Source organism: Plodia interpunctella, chromosome 18, assembly GCF_027563975.2.
Source record: "Plodia interpunctella isolate USDA-ARS_2022_Savannah chromosome 18, ilPloInte3.2, whole genome shotgun sequence".
Taxonomy (NCBI): Eukaryota; Metazoa; Arthropoda; class Insecta; order Lepidoptera; family Pyralidae; genus Plodia; species Plodia interpunctella.
The window spans coordinates 6,220,384-6,239,353 of record NC_071311.1 but is presented as its reverse complement, the minus strand read 5'-3'; the positions used below and the strand labels follow the sequence as shown (position 1 = coordinate 6,239,353).

Genomic DNA, 18,970 nt, shown 5'->3' with positions numbered 1-18,970 from the left:
GGAGCTCTAACCCCAAAATTAATTTCCCAGAATATGGTCGCAAAATGTTGGTTATTTTCTCGTACAAATCTCTACTCTTACATATAGTATTAAACTACACTCTTACAATAATTATATTACTAAGAAACTTCTTAATTATATTCCTAGTAAGATAGTAATTAATCACTTTCTTATAACTATGTTAGGGCATATAATTATACTACCAATATTACAGCTTTATCTATGTATCTTACTGCGACATATCTACCTTTTCGTACATAGACACATTTCTCAGTACTGGCGTATCAATGTGTGTGTAAATTGATAAGACTCGGGCACACCGCACACACGAGCGTCACTATTACCTTGTTTATCTTTTATTTATCAGCGAAAACTAAAAAAGTGGTACATTAGGTAGGTACATTAGATAATAGATTTTAATATAAAAAGTTTTACATATTTTTCTATTGACTGTTACCAAAATATACCTTGGCCATCAAAACCCTTGGCGTAAATGGGCTAAGTACATTTTTTATAATAAAAAACTATGAGTCTAATAAAATCATTTAGGAGCAGCATAATCTGTGTTCTTTTATTTTTAGTGGCGCTAGTGAGCCGGGGGCGATGGGTGAAGCCTATTCTCAAGAATATGGAGTCGCTTTAATGTTGTACAAGTCGACTAAAGGAGCACATACCGTAGGAAGCAAATAGGCAACAAACAGGTTATTCACGGACGGATGGACTTGACGGCGTCATAGCCCCGAACGCAACCGGAAACTTGCTGAGATGAGAGCGATATTTTAAACTAAAAGTTAACGTGGTGGTGATATAACATAAAACAAACCATTATGATGCTAGCAACTTGGTCTTGTAAGGTCGCTTACTCCCGGTGAAGGAAGGAAAAGGTACTTCCATGGAAAATCATTTCCATAGGTTGTTTTTTTCAAATAAATATGACCTGTTTAATCGTATGCTTTTTGTATTATATTATCTGTGCAATTACCGCAAGGAAACTTTTAAGACGCAGTACACGATGTCATTTTTGATACATTTCATCTAGCAGGACAAGTCAATCTAGCAAAAAATCAGAGAAAATGTTTTCAATTTATATCCCTCTGCTGGCGATGTCCGCTGTGTCGGCCGTGTCCGTGGTGTACCTGTACTGCGCCAGCCGCATGAACAGAAGGAAAGGCTACATGGACGTCACTGAGAAACCTTCAGCCCCCGCTATACCAAAGTAGCAATGAATATGACCGAAGATACTGATAATTTTCTTGTGTTCCTCTCGCTGTGTCCTCTTCGGATAAAAGCTATGATTTGTGTAAGCAACTATATTTTAGTGTATTTTGACTAGGGCGTATGCAGTAGTTTCGTAAATAAAAGTACAACATTTGTGTAACAGATTATTTATTAAAATATATTCTACTAAAAAATCATAACATAGTATGTACATTCAACAATACACCAACCTACAAATTGTAGGGAAATAAGGCACCTATTTTATATATTTATAATTACAACACAGGTTTCAAGACTATGTTGGTAATCCCTACTTTCACCGCAAAAAATTCATCAAACAAGCAAAAGGGTTGAGCATTTTGTTAATTTAAACATCTCCATTATTAAAACTAAATAATCTACAAAATGCATATTTTTATGCACCACAAGACTTAGCTGTGCCAATAATAATATTTATTTAATAAAAAAAATGTATTTTGCTCCTGATACAAAAATTAATAAAAATACAAAAACAATTTTAACAATAGGATAACCGACCCCTATTTTTCTATTGGTAACTAACTCTTACAATGGATAGCCTATCTTTTCCTTTTAAAAATACCTCACCGTGTGTACAGCTTAGGGAACTATAAAATACCTTGATGGTATATATATATAAAACATTTATAAAAATATCTATATACTAATTCAGATAATTTAGTTTTAAAGGAAATCAAATACATTTTTACGTCGTCTAAATTGATATGTTATCTAAACATACTTTACACAGCCGAGGGAAGTGATTGCACTTATAAAAAATCCAATACCTACATCTAAGATTGTATAAATAACTCGGAAATTGGCAGAAATACACCTACACCTATATATTTAATGTAAATATTTCCTCACTAAATTACAGGCACCACAGTCGATATAATCTACAAATTATAATCAATCATGCAACCACATTATTCAAGGTCGCCTTATATTTGGCAAACACAAAAAATATAAACAAAGTCTTAATTTCTATGCGATATTTGAGTACATACAACACTCAAATATAAATAAAATACATTGAAAGCATAGATAAATGAAAGTCGTCGCCAGCTCATACTGATTAACTTCACAATTATTTCGCGTGATGAAGCATTTTGATGTATGGTGTACTCCAAAATCGAATAACTATTTTCTGTCTCATTTTCACATACGACGTTATCTGAAGCTTATGCAGTCCTTCAGAATACCTGCTACTAGTGAATAGGTCATGGGGGTAAGTATAAAAGGGCCAAATGTTCGACGTGCGAACACAATGGACCCCATAATAATAAGAACAGACGACGATCTTCATTGATCTATTGAAACATAATTACGATTACACTTGACATTGGTCGTCGCAAGGTCCACTATAACAACGTAATGTCCGCGCTCCTGACCGGCGACGCTTGCGCCGGACTCCTGGTCACAAACAACGCAATCGTTACTATTGGCTACAAACCCAGGACCAACACCACAATTACAAACCAATCAAATGTATACATAAATATTTATATACATATATAATAGGAAAAAAGTTTAATTTAGCTGTCATTTTAACACATGCAAAGATGTAGTCAAATTTGTGAGATTTGTCAATTCACAGGAAGAGTCTACATGAAATACATATAATATAAAAATTAGCTGAACATAACATTTTATAGAAAATAGTTAATATACCAATATTACCCAAAAATTTGACTACAAATTGATCTTATACCTGTATAACCGATATTGAGTATTTAGCATGATTGGTGTTAGTTTGTGTGCTTACAAAGCGTGATTTAATTAGAAAATTACATCCAGTATTAATTCAGTTATTACTACTAAACAATTATATTATGCATTGATTAAATATTTGATCTACGACAAATTGTTACAACGGAATATACAGAACAGTTATACCATAAATGAGATCTCTAAATGTGATATATGTTTGATTGTCATTTTAACTGAACATAACTTTTATAAAAATACTCTTAAGTAAAAGTATATATTTCTGGCTGGCATGGGCCGAGTAAGGCACTTTCAAATGAAGTAAGGCAACATGATTAAGAATAAATTTAATTGAAGATTGTACAAGCGGCCAGAAGAAACAAAAAAGCATAGTGCTAGATTTAGATAATTGTCATAAATGTAGCTAGCTATACGTTTTAAAGATACCGTGTATACCATAACCAAAAGTAAATATTTATTGGCAGATTGCTGTAAATTTTGCATTACAGAAATTTACCTCACATCTTTGACAGACAATTGTGAGTTTAGTTTCATTTAAATATTATTGTATCATTAGACAAAATCGAATATAATTAAAAAGAAATCTATCAAAATGGTTTTACAAATCGGCAGTGTTATCTTAAATATATCCAGACGATTATTTCTCAAAATGATTTGAATCTTTCCCTTTTCATTTTATATCATTTAATATTTCTGTTTCACTATGTCATAATCGCTGGGAACTCATAATGTGTGTATACAATAATACCTCAGAAGCAGTGCACAAGCGGGTATATGAAAATACTCATTAGAGACAGTTTCGAGTGACAATATTGCTTTTTTTTTTTACAAAAATGTGTTCTAATCGAAGACAGAGAAAACTAGAGACTTCGTCGTATCTTTCGCTTCGATTGAAAAACACGAGAAGAAAATGCGACAGAGTGAATATCATTTATTGCTCATCGTGTGTTCGGTTTTACAACGCCCAATCTGCCGCTTTGTATGAAATGGGCTTCTCTCTTCTCTGTCATTTGGGTACGCTCGTATAGTCTCAAATTTTCTTTATCTCCGGTTCTAATACCGGCTACACATTATCGCCGAACAGTCAGCCAAATTATGGCGTATTCTGCATACATTGCCGATTCATCATTGAGATAAATAAAATCGCTTAGACTGCGCAATGTTTATCAGCATCTGTTCGAGTTCGAGCGACAGTGCGTACCCGGCATGACAATGTGGCGTGTGCAAGGTGTCTCACATGTTGGGCTCCTGCTTGAAGCGGTCGTGGAGGAAGGGCTCGGGCGCGGACGCGGACGCGGGCGCGGACAGCTGCGGCACGAGCGCGGGCGCCGGCGCCGCGTCCGCCGCCGTCTCCGTCTCCGTCTCCATGCCGCTCTCTGTCGACGCTCCTATACAAAATATTCACTTTTACACATTGTTTCACGCACTAATAATATTTCTTTAATCTTTAGACCTTCAAAGATACTTTTCCAAGTCAATTTTTAAATTTTGTAGTATTCTTCAAAAAGCTACAAAGTACTGGCAAAATTAAAAACACAATAGAAAAATTATGATACCTAAAAAAATATTTTAAAAATCCTGAACATGGCCATACCAAAGGAAAGGCTTGAACAATGAATAGGGCAAAAACAGCAAATGGAGGATTAACGTCAGGGAGGCGAATCTTAAAATTTCAAAGTTATGAATGCAATCTCCAAAGCTCAGATGACAGAGAATGAAAGAGAGAAACTCACCCCCAAGCAACATCTCCTGCAACAAGCTGTCCACATGGGCGACTCCGAACAGCTTCGCGAACTGGATCTGCTCGATCATCTGCCACGTGATGGACTGCAGCGGCGGCAGACACAGCAACAGCTCGCCGAAGCGGCCGCGCCCGTCGTACTGCCTATCGCTGATGTAGTCTTCCAGGTTGATCTGGATCTGATAGCGGAGTTGCTTGATCTTCTGCGGCTGGGACAGCCCTTTGGCATCTAGAAAGGTTAAAAATCAGCTATTAGCAGGAAGATATTGGACGCGAGGTCCTTTCGATTGATCTTTGCGGAACTCTTTGAGGCCTATTGCAATGGTCCAGCAATGGACTTCTTGTGGCTGGGGTGATGATGGCGCGATGGCTATTAAGGCCATTATATACGAGCAAGTATAATGGATACGCAGCTGGCATGTGTATCGTTCTATGATTTTCACATTGACGTGACACTTGGATCAAGTAGCACGTGGATGTTCCGGTTTGAAGAGTGAGAGAAGCAGTGTAGCAATAGATTACTGTGGCAAAAGACCCAAGAGCAAAAAGTCACTAACGCGCCTGTGGCACTCCTGTTGTATGGCTAAATTATCTATCTATGTATGGCTATATTATAATATATATTATATATGGCTACTTTTAAAGCTTTGTCGTTAGCCTCTGAAGATCCGGGATAGTCTGGCGTGCCACGACTATTGTCAAGATGTCATGTCAAGATATGGTGCTGTCATGGACTGGACAGCACCACAGTCACAAAAATTGTGGCTAAAGAAGACTTCTCCCGGTTTTCTTCGCATCTCCCAACCCGGATATACTTACTCGGGTCGAAGAAGACGATGGCCTTGAGACACGCGAACTCAGTGTCATCGATGTCGATCTCCCTCAACGGCCGCACGATCTCGTCCATCACTCTGATGCCGATCATGCTGATATCTATATCCATGCGCCCATCTGCAAACATAACAATATTTTGCTTTTTCTACTATGACTGGCTGGATCTGACAGCGTTTCCATCGCCTTCATATATACTGTGGTAGATTGAAATTCACATTTCATAAGTCATGTCAGGAGACTTGATTATAATCTGACACCAGTGTTAGCAATAAATAACACAATTTGACAAAAAGAACGATTAACAAGAAAGAACCATCTCTTCAACTGTTCTCTCATTGATCTGTACCTTTTTACATACTATTCTATTTAATTTTTCTTTTTTATTTCATATCTTTTTCTTTTAAGTACAAAGATACTACTTCACATAGAAATTTCTTCCAGTAGGCCCGTGAAAAATAAACAGAAAAAAGAAAAAAAGAGGCATTGGCATATGATACGATAAAACTAAATATTAAACTGCATAACACTTGTTACTGACTACAAAATCTGTTCAATAAATTAAGTATTAGGACATACCAATATTGTGTTTGGCGATGATGCAGTTGTTGCCCAAGAGTAGCACGTCCTTGAGGTGCAGCGAGCGGCGCGCGCAGCCCAGCAGCAGGTGCTCGCCTGCGTGCGCGCGCAGCAGCGCCACCTGGCGGCAACGAACGGTGTCTACATTGATATGTGCATGTATATGGAGGTAATGGAAAGATTTGTATTTTACTCTCTTGGTAACACAAGTAAGCTTTCGGGCTTCGTGGATAGCCTCGACTGAAATTGGGTTAACGCGAGGATGAGACGGAGATTAATACGTGCTTTTTAAGGACGCAATCATACGCGCTCAATGGCGCCACCATCACATTTTTATTTTATTTCTTAGCGAACAATAAAAGATGATTAACAAAATTGTTATTGTATTGTAATCGTATTGTAATCTTGAAAACAAGGGGAAGAGAAAATATCCGTAACCGTAATTATACTCGTAAGCCGTCCTAACACGTATGCCTGATTTTTTCAGTCAAAACTGGTTGTATCCGGTTATGGTTTCAAATGTAACTTACACAATTTAGTAACATTATCTTAATAAAAACAAAAGATAGCGAAATGATAACGTTACACAGTTTCGTATATCGTATCCTGGTCGATAGGCTAAGCTTCACTTTATCTGTCACGATTATAGGATACAAAACTTATGCAGTAGTGATAAAATCCTTTTTGTTATATAGATATCCATATTTTTACAACACATTTGTCACGTAATCAACGAGATAAATTAATAAAAAGAAAACTATATCGTATTTGCGTTGATAGATTGGTTACAGTAATACGGGTAACTAAAAACAATACATTTATCTAATGATAAAATAATATGACTATAGATATATTTGCAGCAGATATATTTACTATATCATCCGACACGTGGTCAAAAAAATAAATAAAAATAGACAAAAAGGTAAATAAAGACAAATGAAAACAGAAAATGATAAACATTCGACTGTTCAAATTCCAAGGCGCGTACAATCAACACTAAGTTCTATGCGATGGAAATAGCGGAGAATCTGGATTGCAACACACCTCGATCCGGCGATCGAAGTTTTTTTTAAAACGCACTGTACGCGACTTCAGGCTACAAGGTGACTAAAATTGAGAACAATTTTGAAATCAAACGTAATTCGACAGTAGCGACTCCACGTGACAAGACTTGGCAATATGTTTATGTAAGTACACCTTTCTTAATCCAGAGCTGAACTCTGGCGTGATATCACCGTAATATATACCTTATTGGGGTAGGTTGATATGATGTTGAATATACCAAATGCCGCTATCAGAATCAAGTAACCTGCAGGTCAATGCAACGATGCGCGTGTCATACTTATTTATGCATACGACCATGTTTAAATTGGTGTAAGACCTATACTGTTTCGTCATTTTATTTCGTCTTTTAAACTGCGACGTGGAATATTCACATCAGACATCATACCAGACCTGTTCCATAATATAGGTAACACATATTAATAGGTACCTTCACAATTTCAACAATGAGTTCCACTTAAGCTACATTGTGAATATTTTGTATTTCGCGAAACAGGTCAAGGTTGAGCAAATTTTCGAAAATTTTTTTCAGATTTAATAATTTTAAACCTTTAAAAGTTGCGTCATTGGTACGTGTACACACGTGTAACTTATATAATGATGCCTATTTCTTGAAATAAAAATTGTTTGTATATTGTTTTTTAGATCATTAAAAAAACAAGATTTTGGAACCTTCTTCTGAATGATAAATTATCATACGTTCGTTGGCATTTCAATATCTGTTTTCATTTTCAAAATATTAGCTGGTCATAAGTAGTCAGTGAGAGAGCTGACAGCGAGAACTTTTTATGACTTTTATCTCGATAAGCGGGAGAGTTTTGATACTACACCAACTGTCAAAAGGCCAGTTATCTGAACGTCCTGGGTTCGAGTCCCAGCGCGGGCAAATATTTGTACCTATGACCGAAAATATAGTATGCCCTTCCGTGTTTGTGTCCTTCGGACCCGAGATAGATAGATGAACTCATTATTGCACCATTTACAAAGTAGACATAAGTTATAATAAGATATTTAACTGAGACTTATCACTAATGCAAACAAGCTTAGTGCTTCGTGTGGGCCGTTGAGTGTTGTTCATAAATTTATGTTACCTGGTCATCGAGGTGTAGCTCAGTGAAGGCGGGTATGTACTTGGCCCACTCGACCAGGATGAGGAGCTGCTGTTTGATGGAGTCGCACACGTCGTTGATCTTTGCCAGCTTCCGGTTGTTGATCTCCGCGTCGCTCACGTTGATTGTCTGCGAGATTTCATCGATTATGATGACATTTCATCGAAATAGGTGATGTTGGCTGATTCTGAATCAATACTAATATTATTATTACTATTTCACACTATCTATATAAACATTTTCATACTAATACTATAAATGCGAAAGTCTGTCTGTCATGCTTTCACGGCTAAACTGTTGGGCCGATGTTGATGATATTTGGAATAGATAATTAATGTCACGGGACTACCGCGGGCGAAGCTGCGTGCAACAGCCAACATGAAAATAATGCGAAAATTGTAATCGAAATGAAAGTCAGACAAAAAGCTGTTAAGTCTTAGAACCTACCGAGATATATATCGGTATATTATGTGAATTTTAGTAAGGAAGAAATAAAGTCACAGTCTGTGGTTCTATTGCATAAATCAATGTATGCGTCATTGCATAAATAAATTTATTTAAAACGCTGATGACTAATTTGCATTTTGTACATATATATATATACTTGTATTTCGAGGAATTAATATAATAAGTGGCTTTAGAGAGACAACAACGCTAGAATGACTCATCAGTCTGTAGGGACACTAGAGTTGAGTCTAGCATTAACAATGTAACTAAAATTCTTTTTCATATTTATTTTTCTCTATAGATGTTTGTCTTCACTTTGCCCCACGCCATGGCAATCTAGATTCTGAGATTTGTGTACATATTTAGTAATCACACTAGTGAGCTAAATTGCTTAACCAGGTGGAAGTCTATAAAAATGAGTCAGATTGAACCAGGGACCTTTAGGTAACAGGCCCACTACCACTACCAGGGTACCACTGGACTACCACCGCAAGTTAAACTATAACTTGTCGAATTTAATTACTGACAGACAGATCTTTCTCATACATTCCGCCATTCCATATCCTGCCGTGGATATCATACGTAGAAGGGACACATAGCTTATGTAACAGTAACATTCTCAAGGAGGGTAGATGTTAGGCGTTTTTCAAACTTGACGTATATTTTACGCTGACCACGGGTTTCGCAGCGTCACAGCTCCAAACGCAACAGGGAAATGCGAAGTTGAGATATGAGTAAGCAGAGAAATTAAAAGTACTACGCACGCATTTAAATGTTTTACACAATGTATAAACCAACTTTTTAAAAATATTAAAATTCTGAAGGTGACATACTATACAGCCGTCACACCCTAAATTTGTTTACTACTTACTACACACGCCCTGACCTGCACACACTAGCTCAACCACGGTTGGTCTACCTTTTAAATAGCAACATTTTATTTAATATGTTATTCACCTGACGATTAAATTATAATTCTGACGACCTAAATGGCGCAGTGGTAAAGTGCTTGCCTCTGAACCGAGAGGTCCCGGGTTCGATCCCCGGTCGGGTCATGATGGAAAATGATCTTTTTCTGATTGGCCCGGCTCTTGGATGTTTATGTATATATGTATTTGTTATAAAATATAGTATCGTTGTGTTAATATCCCATAACACAAGTTTCGAACTTACTTTGGGGCTCCTAGCTCAATCTGTGTGATTTGTCCTAATATATTTATATATATTCATAATTAATATCAATATTTTACCGAGGCACATGTAATATATGCAAGTGACATAACGCAACTTTGGTCTCGTTCATATACAATACTGATACTGAGTACCTACTGAGCGAGAAAGAGCTATTCGACACGATTATAGATTTCTTCCAAAACAGATATACTTTTTCTTTCATTCTCTATTCTTGAAAAATTAGTGTAATATTGCTAACATTGGTATCAAATTTATTCAAGCAGTCTAAAGGTTTCTGACAGAATTAAAAAAAGAGATATTCCGTAATGCAATGCTGTATTATATATACATACATCGATATATATGATAACTAACCTCATCAATGACCTTTCTGCTTAAAAGCTCAGCATTTAGTAAGGACACCACTGACAGCCCGTTGGCTTGTGTGGGTTCCTCGTACGAGGGTCGCCTGCAGTTTATCCTGTCTCTTTCGTTCTGTACAGCTGTGAACAAGACAATATTATATTGAACTGGTGTTTCAAAAACGGAACCTTCACATTTCCAATCATGACTATTTGTTTTTCATTACTATTTTTAGCCAGTATTTTTGCCAAAGCTCTCCATCTCAGAGAGAGAAGACTAATAATTAATGTGAACGCAGCTTGAACAGTCCATTGAATTTGTGACTGATTTTCAAAATAAAATTACTTTCTACTAAAAAAAACCAAATTCATGCTATGCTATATGAGAGAAACGTTATAATTTTTCATATTTATCAGAGAATAGAAGTGAAATATTTTTATATTCTTTTAGGTTAGTTTTTATGAAAAAATATATTACTTTTAATTTTTACATTAGCGCTATATGATATTTTTACAATGATGCAATTGCATGTTGTTGTTGCATTGTTGGGTCAAGATGCAGGTGATATGCACTGATAGCAGTGATATGTCATGGACCTGTTATGACTAATATATTTTAATTATGCCTACCGCCACACTGGGCAGGCTTCAGTACCTTTCGGCGTATCTTAAAATATGATAACATACATCTCAAATAAGATAAGTGTAAGGGACCGTTCAGACGAGTTCAAAATCGATCAGCTAATTTTATTTTCGACATTATTGTTTTCACAATTTAGAGCTCTATTCTATATGTATGAGTGTAAAGTTATTTTCTATCATTAGCTAATATGATAACTAAGTAGCCTAATCTAGAATGTTTGTAAGAATGAATGGTGGATACGCAAAACTAACAAACAAACAAAATTGTCGTTCTGAAAACGACAAACTAATTTGTTACAAATGCCAGTATCCTTGTATGGCTAAACATCACCGTTTAGTTACATTATATGAATTTTGCACAAAACATACGTATATATGATCGTTACGTATTAAATAACCAAAACAAATGCCTAATTCAATGTACCATTTTGCATGGTCAATTACATCACTTAACTATTAGGAACATTTATGTTTAATTTATGGAAATCAACGTTAAAAGATCGACGGGTATTTTTAACAATTTGCCGTTTGTTGTTGTTTATTAAATAGGTAGTATATAAAAATAGAATCAAAGGGTTTTTTTTGGATACATTACAAGTTCCACAAGATTTTTGTTTCAACGATTTACTTCATTTACTTTTCTCCAATTTAGTACACAAGGAAAGCAAGGTTCCAGCGCTTCTGCCGTGAAGAAACCGGGTAAACGCTCAGACGGGAGAGAGAGAGACAGTATTAAGTCGATTAGGATTTTCAAATATAATCACTAATTTTTTATTCCAGGCAAAACATTCTTTAAAAATTACTGCGCCATTTAGAATAAGCATCAAAACTTTCATATACAATATTACATAGAATGTATATAGCACGCGCAAAGGGCCATTGCTCCTGTGATAGCACAAAATTTGTACGATACGCTAATTGGGTGTTGACAGCAAATAAGGAATAGGTACTTCTCGCGATAAACATAATGCCTCGTTAACTTAAGGTCGTTACTGAGATAAAACGGAAAATGCCACGTCTGGAAGTTACTCATTCTAGGAAAGTGTAATTTTAATTACATTTACTTATTAATGTGTAATTTTGTTTTAGGAAAGCGTAATTTTATTTTTATTTGATTTTTGGGCTCTGGGTACATGTGCATTTGTAGGACGCAGGAGTTGATCAGGAAAGCTAATTTTATTTAACAAATATTACATACATTTTAAATACTTGCTATTTGCTTTCAATAGGTGGACAAGTTATTGAGTCTAACATTTTATTTTTATTTACTAAAATATAAAAATGTCTTTCTTTGAAAACATAAAATGTGGTGGTATTTTAAGCTCTTGTTGATTGCTGCCAACATTTACTTGGATACAAATTTTTAGCAATGTCATTGTGATTACACATCGTGGTAGCAGAGTATGTAATTTATGTACAATAGAATTTTAAAATTGAACCATCATAGTGATGTAATAGATACGTAAAGGCATGAATTAGTCTATTTTCGGACGATTTTTTGTGACTTGTACGACTTGTAGTGAATGTTGTTTTACCTACACGTGATCTAACTAAATTATGCCCCTGTGACTGTCTATCCTAACTAGTATTATAAGTGCGAAAGTAAGGTATTTTGTCACCTTTTTACGATCTTTCTACTAGACTAATCTTCTTAAAATTTTGTATTTATGTGGTTTGAAGTGTGGAGAAGGACATAGAGACATTCATTCCCGAAAAATAACTGGTTCCGTGAGAAATTTACGTGGGCGAAGCTGCGGGAAAAAGCTAGTAATAAATACTAATCTACTTTTAAGTAGATAGTTTTAAAATGATTCTTGGGTAATTTATAATTCCATAATGGTTGTGTAAGCAATAACCGTTTTTTTTACAGGCAGGCAAACATGCATGCGGCCCACCTGATGTTAAGTGGTCACCAAAGCCTATCAACGCCTGGAATACCAGGGATACCACATGAGCGTTACCTACTTTATGACCTGGGATCCTTTGCCACAGTATACTCGCCTCTGTCACCCTTCAAACCGGAACACAATTTTACAATTAAATCTATGTTTTGGGTAGACAGTACTATATGATTGATCGATCAATTTATTTATATGTAAAAGTTGTTATTGCAAATTTAAGTTTGTTTTATCGGTATTATAAAAGTATTATATTAGAATAATATATCTTACGAGCACTATGAATAAGATTCGGTGTCATATAAATAATAAAAGCTATAAATGAAAATAAGAGAATTCTTGACCTAACCGAAAAAATCCAGTCCTTGAAGATACAACCAATATTTCGCCTATTTAGTATTTTTTTAGCATATCTTGTTGCTATATTAATATATATATATTTAGACATGATATCATGTTTTATGAAAGTATTTCATACAAACAAAACAAGTGGGTTTTTAAGTAGTTCGTGGGGGAGATTAGATTGTATTATAATCTTCTGATGATAGTAGACATACAAAATTTTGAAATATTATCTACAATTATTTACACGTATTATAAATCATGTAACAAGTATACATTCTGCAGTAAGATAAGCATTATTTAAATATGTTACAGTCAAAACTACTTTTGACAAAAGTGGTGTGACGAAAGACGTTTAAAGTAAAGGCCATCAGTAAAAACAATGTAATTGCATGATTTTTCCAGACAAAAGCAGTATTGGCCAGTTATTAATTATGACTGAATTTTTATATACTTATATCGCGAAATAATGAGAAGTTAGTAACAGAGTCGTAAGAAACTAGTGTCAAGGATATACGGCGGGGTTATGTAAATGACGTCTACTATGTATTTAAGCACTTACGGCTGTATAGCATTAGGTATAATAAAATGTATTGACCTCTCTATCGACAGCGAATCGTTACGAGAGACAGTAGGTATTATACCTATGTGTACTTGTCAAATATTATTTTTGTGATTGGATACAACTTCAGTTTATACTATAATGTATTATTTTCCTGCGATTTTATTTATAAAGTTTGTAGATAATATTTTTTAGTTGTTGAAATTTTAACGCAGCTTGTTCCGGATTTTTTTGTTTCTCTCCATATATTGTACTTATTTGTGAGTTTTATATTTACACTGTCATTTTGTGTAGTACATAAATATATAAACTAGATAGTATTTATCTATTTTATAATTACTATGCGTAATAAATTGCCGAATCTATTCTATGCGATTGGGAAGCGATTGGCGCGTCTTACTAATACATGTAATTAAATGTATAACACACCTTCTTTTTTCATGCCAGCCTTGAAGCATTTCCTTAGCCTACAGTATCTACATTGATTTCTTTTGTCTTTGTCTACCACACAATTTCTGCTGAACCTGAAACAAAATAAAAATAATATTAACAAACCAAAATTTTGAGCTACTTTCTTAATCTGGTCTAAACTCTAATATTCCAAAAATGTTGCTAGCATTAAAACGTTCATACAGATTCATACATACATACATTTTGACGACCTCGGTGGCGCAGTGGTAAGGTTCTTGCCACTGAACCGAGAGGTCCCGGGTTCGATCCCCGGTCGGGTCATGATGGAAAATGATCTTTTCCTGATTGGCCCGGGTCTTGGATGTTTATCTATATATGTATTTGTTATAAAATATAGTATCGTTGAGTTAGTATCCCATAACACAAGTCTCGAACTTACTTTGGGGCTAGCTCAATCTGTGTGATTTGTCCTAATATATTTATTTATTTAGATTTTATTGGGAGTCATCTGAAGGCATCTGACATAACAGAATATCCGCCATCTAGTAGCAGTAGTCTCACACTAGTGAATTTTACAGACTAACAGTATGCAGGTTTTCCATAACCTTGTGAAGGTCTATTTTACATTCAGACTACACAAGTTTTCGTTTTTTTTCTTAAGTCTGGAATATTTGTTTCAAACTGCGTAGGTTGTAAATTTTTAACCATCCGAGGTAAATGGCACTTTACAGACAGGTGTCAATTAATATCTTTAAACACAGGTAATATTAGCCCAGAAGCATGAATTGGCATTTAGCATACAGGATTATTTGATTTTGTTGAAATTTCCTCAACTAATCGCCATAGCAGAAAATATATCGCCTAGCTTTATGAGAGAATGTGTATGTACCCTGTACCCTACTCTACACGGGGGACGGTACAAGCTGTCAGTTTTCTCCTGTTTTTCCTACTCTGAACGCCACTCTTCTTTTTGAAGAAACCAAAGCAAATAAAGATAACGAGCGAGCGTAACCAAATGCGATAGAACACTTGCATACAATTTCCAGTCTATCTCATATAAAAGGGCAAGATAGGCGTTGTAAAACTGGGCACATTAGCAAATTAGCACTGTCCCATACATTGTCGAATATTTCTAATACCCACGCGTTTCTCTATATGAGCGAAATAATAGATATCTATAGTTTCCTCAGTCCATGGAGGAAGCCTTCACGCCCCTCCCAGGACGAAGCCCCGTAGTGCTTCCCAGTGATGGCAGACGCCGCAGGTGACACAATGATGTAACAATCATTACCTGCACGTGTAGAGGTGGTTCTTTCTGACGCTTCTTCTGAAGAAGCCTTTGCATCCGTCGCAGGACGAGGCTCCATAGTGTTTCCCTGTGGCGCGGTCGCCGCAGATGGCGCAATGCTGCGAAAGGGCTGTGGAACTGGCGGCGCTCGCTTCGCTGCTACTCGTCTCCAACTGAATATCACTGTCTGGAACAAGACAACAAAAACTGTTAATTGTATAATAAATTAAATTTCCCTTCAGTAAAAATGTGTCATATCAGAAAGACTATAGGACAATGGTCTGATTAGAAGTCATTTTTTTATAAGTCTATTTTCTTTGTCTATGTATAATTTGTGTACTTGTCTTCATGTGTTTAGGAAAAAAATTTTTGGATATAAAATATTTTTCATATCTTAAGGTCGATAAATAGTCTTTGCAACAAAGTAAAAAGTTTGAAGTTTGATTTAATGGAATTGTTGTTGTTATTTCATGAATGATATATAAATAGTACATCGTGTAACCGATTGACATATAAACGATTTATACATATAAAGATGATACGGACAATTCACTTTACATGCCTTATCTAAAAGTACTTGTCAAATATTCAAGATCACCATGAACAATTGAACAAAATGTTATTATTTTGACTAATTTAATTTTACATTATATAATTTAATTAATCTATGTTTACGCAGATATTGAATTGTATTTTATATTAATACATTTATTTTACATTTTAGATTTATACTTAATTTTAAATCTAGACATGGAGATTAGTTTTAACTTCAGCACATAAAAAATGCTTGTAATGAACAAAGCTTTCGATACTAAGATACCTCAACATTGCAATGTTGCACCGTATCATGATTCCTGTGTTTACGTTATAGTGTTTTATAGTAAAATATGTATGGTAGCTATAATGGTGTTAATTAATGGTTTTTGTCAAATGCGGATGTAAAGACTAAACCAAGTTGGAGGTTTAACAAGCTTACGTTTGTACATTGTGTTAACATGTGAATAGGTTATGAGATTGTAAGGTCATTTGAAATGCAATAAAGATTGAAAAGACTGGAAACTAGCGACCCGAGCCGGCTTCGCAAAACCATAATAAAATATACACCTCACCCTTCCTAAGGAATCACAGTATTTATTGGTGAAAGCCGTACAAAAATTCGTCTGTTAGTTTTTTGTTGTGTGTAGGGATTACTGTTTTGATTTCAACAATGTCATCCATTCACTAATATTAGAAAATGAGAGAAGTCTGCCTGTCTCGTTTTCACGGCTAAAACGCTGGGCCGATTTCAATTGAAATTTGGAATAGATATACTCGAGCTGCGGACAACAGCTAGATCAAAATTATACGAACAATATTTTCTTAAAATTTTTCCAAATTTTCAAAACATGCCTGCAACATAATACGTAACATTGGCTTCGCAAGTTCATTTTTCGTCTTTGAAACTCATTATCAGCAAAGCCGTATCATGCAAAGTTTCTTGACCTAATAAAGTATACAATAGTTTGATAATACTTGTTTGCCATATGTAGGAAAGTAAACAAACATACATTATAGCAGTAACATGATTTTAAAAAGCCTTATATTCAAATTTATCAATAAAGTAAAAACATTCTACACGACTCTTTACCAAAAAAAGATAATTCGGAAAGTATTTATCAACATTGTTGAGTATGCGCGATACGACACTGAGTCGGACGAAAACATTAATGATGATTTCATTACCTTATTAAAATATTACGAAACAAAATCGTCAAATTAAGTGATACGTAAGCGAAATAGTAGAAAGACCACGGCCAACATGTTGGTTCATTGTCAATAAAAGGTACCTTCTCCAGCGTATGTCATGTTGACGTCCAGGCTGGTGTCCTGGTGATTCCTGTGGACGAACGAGGGGTACGAGGTCTCCGACGGCTTGTCCCATACGTGGGGCTGCGAGCCCATCATGTAATCCGGCGCCCCAGCGTATCCCATCAGACACATCTCCTGAGACGACATTTTTTCGTAGCCGCACACCGGCATTTTCCAATTTAACGCGCGGTGATATGAAACCACCGCTTATTGACTACTGAACCACGCGACTCGATTTGTTGATATCGCCGTCGATATCCCTTTACAACAGGTGACTCGATTCGTCCAAAATAATGTAACAACACTTCTTATCTATAACCGCGTCTCTGGCGTCTTCGAATCACAGTAAATATTTAGCTGGTAACGAGTTCCGATGGCATAGTTTCCGGGTAATGTTTTCGTTTTTATCACTAATTGTTGGCGATAGCGGTGTTTGTTCAGATCACGTCGAGCTCGGGTGTCGAGACGTAAGAGCAGCGCGGCGTGTGAAGCGACTTTCCGCGCGGGCGCTGTGATTCCGACTGCGCTAGAATGTTGTCCACAATGGGTAACAACATCCGCTTCAGTGACAATCCGCTGAGTGCGCGATTAATGGTATGAATGACCCGCAACACGCGGGATCAGCTAGCGATGGGACCGTCTGACTCACCCTTATCGGAAGCGACGGATGCGTTGTGCCGGCGACTCATGCAGCTGACCAGCTTTTACCATAAACTGCACAACAATACGTAAACAAAAGTTGATGCGTGAGTAATTGACTGTCACTCGCACCCGCTTTGTCCCTTTGTTTCGCATCGTCGCTGTTATCGGAGTTGTGAATACGAGCTCCTAGTTACTGCAGTACATAATCATGATACACGATATGCAAGTGAAAGCATAATTGTACTTTAGTTCCATTTTGTTTATCATAGTGATTCTACAAAAATTAAAAATTAAAGGTAACGGTGACATTTCTTTCGCCAAAAACATCTTCGCGATGCGAGTGACCTAACAGAAGACTTGCCCGCTGCTGGTTTGTCTCCATATGTTACATGAGTTTAAGCACAAATAGAAATAACAAAACAACAAGCAATGGAGAGGGACAATGGAAGAAATCCCATCGCTCAAGAGTCTAGCTCTTACATTTGATGACTATGAGTGGCAGTCACAGAGGCAGTAGAGGCATGTACACCTAGTGAACTAGTCACAATACTGTAGTACTGATGTAATTGCCTATTCTGTGTTAAAAACTGAGTAGTAGTATCGACCATGGTGACTAATGACGTGACTAGACAACTAAGGGCCGTGCAAAGCGGAGAAGAAAAAGTAGGAAAGCGGCCCATGGGCATCAATGCTATGGTGACCGATGCAACCGCGAAAACGAGAGAGAGAGAGAGAGAGAAAAACCGAGCCATGAACTAAAGTCATCTGAACTAGCCTAAAAATTCAGATTGAACAAAAATTATATTTGTGTTATCGTCAAAATTATTTTGCCGTTTATACTAAGGAATGTATTTAATAGTTTCCACCCACACGTTTAATATAAACAAGACGATAAGCGTGTAGATAGATACATATGTGCTATCGGCCGGGGGCAGGCCGGGTCATCCCTATCTGATGCTGCCTCGTCTGCCACCCCCTTTTCCACTCCAGTTGTAACTCTGATAACAATCCAAATTAAACTAATTTGAGTCAGTGATGTCATGCTTTACTTTGCGAACATACACTT

General features: G+C 36.1%; 1 protein-coding gene and 1 long non-coding RNA gene across 6 annotated transcripts in view; one reads left to right on the top strand and one right to left on the bottom strand.

Annotated features, from left to right (window-relative positions):
* The first annotated feature begins 322 nt into the window (after positions 1-322).
* Positions 323-1,882, top strand: LOC128677979 (uncharacterized). Of its 2 annotated transcripts, none has more exons than XR_008405588.1 (2): positions 323-393; positions 582-1,882. It is a non-coding gene; the product is annotated as an uncharacterized LOC128677979 (long non-coding RNA). The 2 variants fall into 2 exon arrangements; XR_008405589.1 differs by lacking the exon at positions 323-393 and adding an exon at positions 441-502.
* Positions 1,370-18,970, bottom strand: part of Hnf4 (Hepatocyte nuclear factor 4) — a 41,086-nt gene continuing 23,485 nt past the window's right edge. For 2 of the 4 annotated variants that reach the window (XM_053759180.2, XM_053759182.1), the window contains exons 2-10: positions 15,418-15,601; positions 14,145-14,239; positions 10,285-10,412; positions 8,272-8,418; positions 6,119-6,239; positions 5,528-5,659; positions 4,701-4,937; positions 4,205-4,355; positions 1,370-2,652 (exon numbers count right to left, since the gene is read on the bottom strand). In XM_053759180.2, the coding sequence (XP_053615155.1) occupies positions 2,601-2,652; positions 4,205-4,355; positions 4,701-4,937; positions 5,528-5,659; positions 6,119-6,239; positions 8,272-8,418; positions 10,285-10,412; positions 14,145-14,239; positions 15,418-15,601 (1,247 nt within the window). In that variant the 3' untranslated portion in view covers positions 1,370-2,600. Of the gene's footprint in view, positions 2,653-4,204; positions 4,356-4,700; positions 4,938-5,527; positions 5,660-6,118; positions 6,240-8,271; positions 8,419-10,284; positions 10,413-14,144; positions 14,240-15,417; positions 15,602-17,240; positions 17,805-17,911; positions 17,967-18,970 lie in introns of those variants that run through there. The other 2 variants (XM_053759181.1, XM_053759179.2) reach the window with 2 other exon arrangements.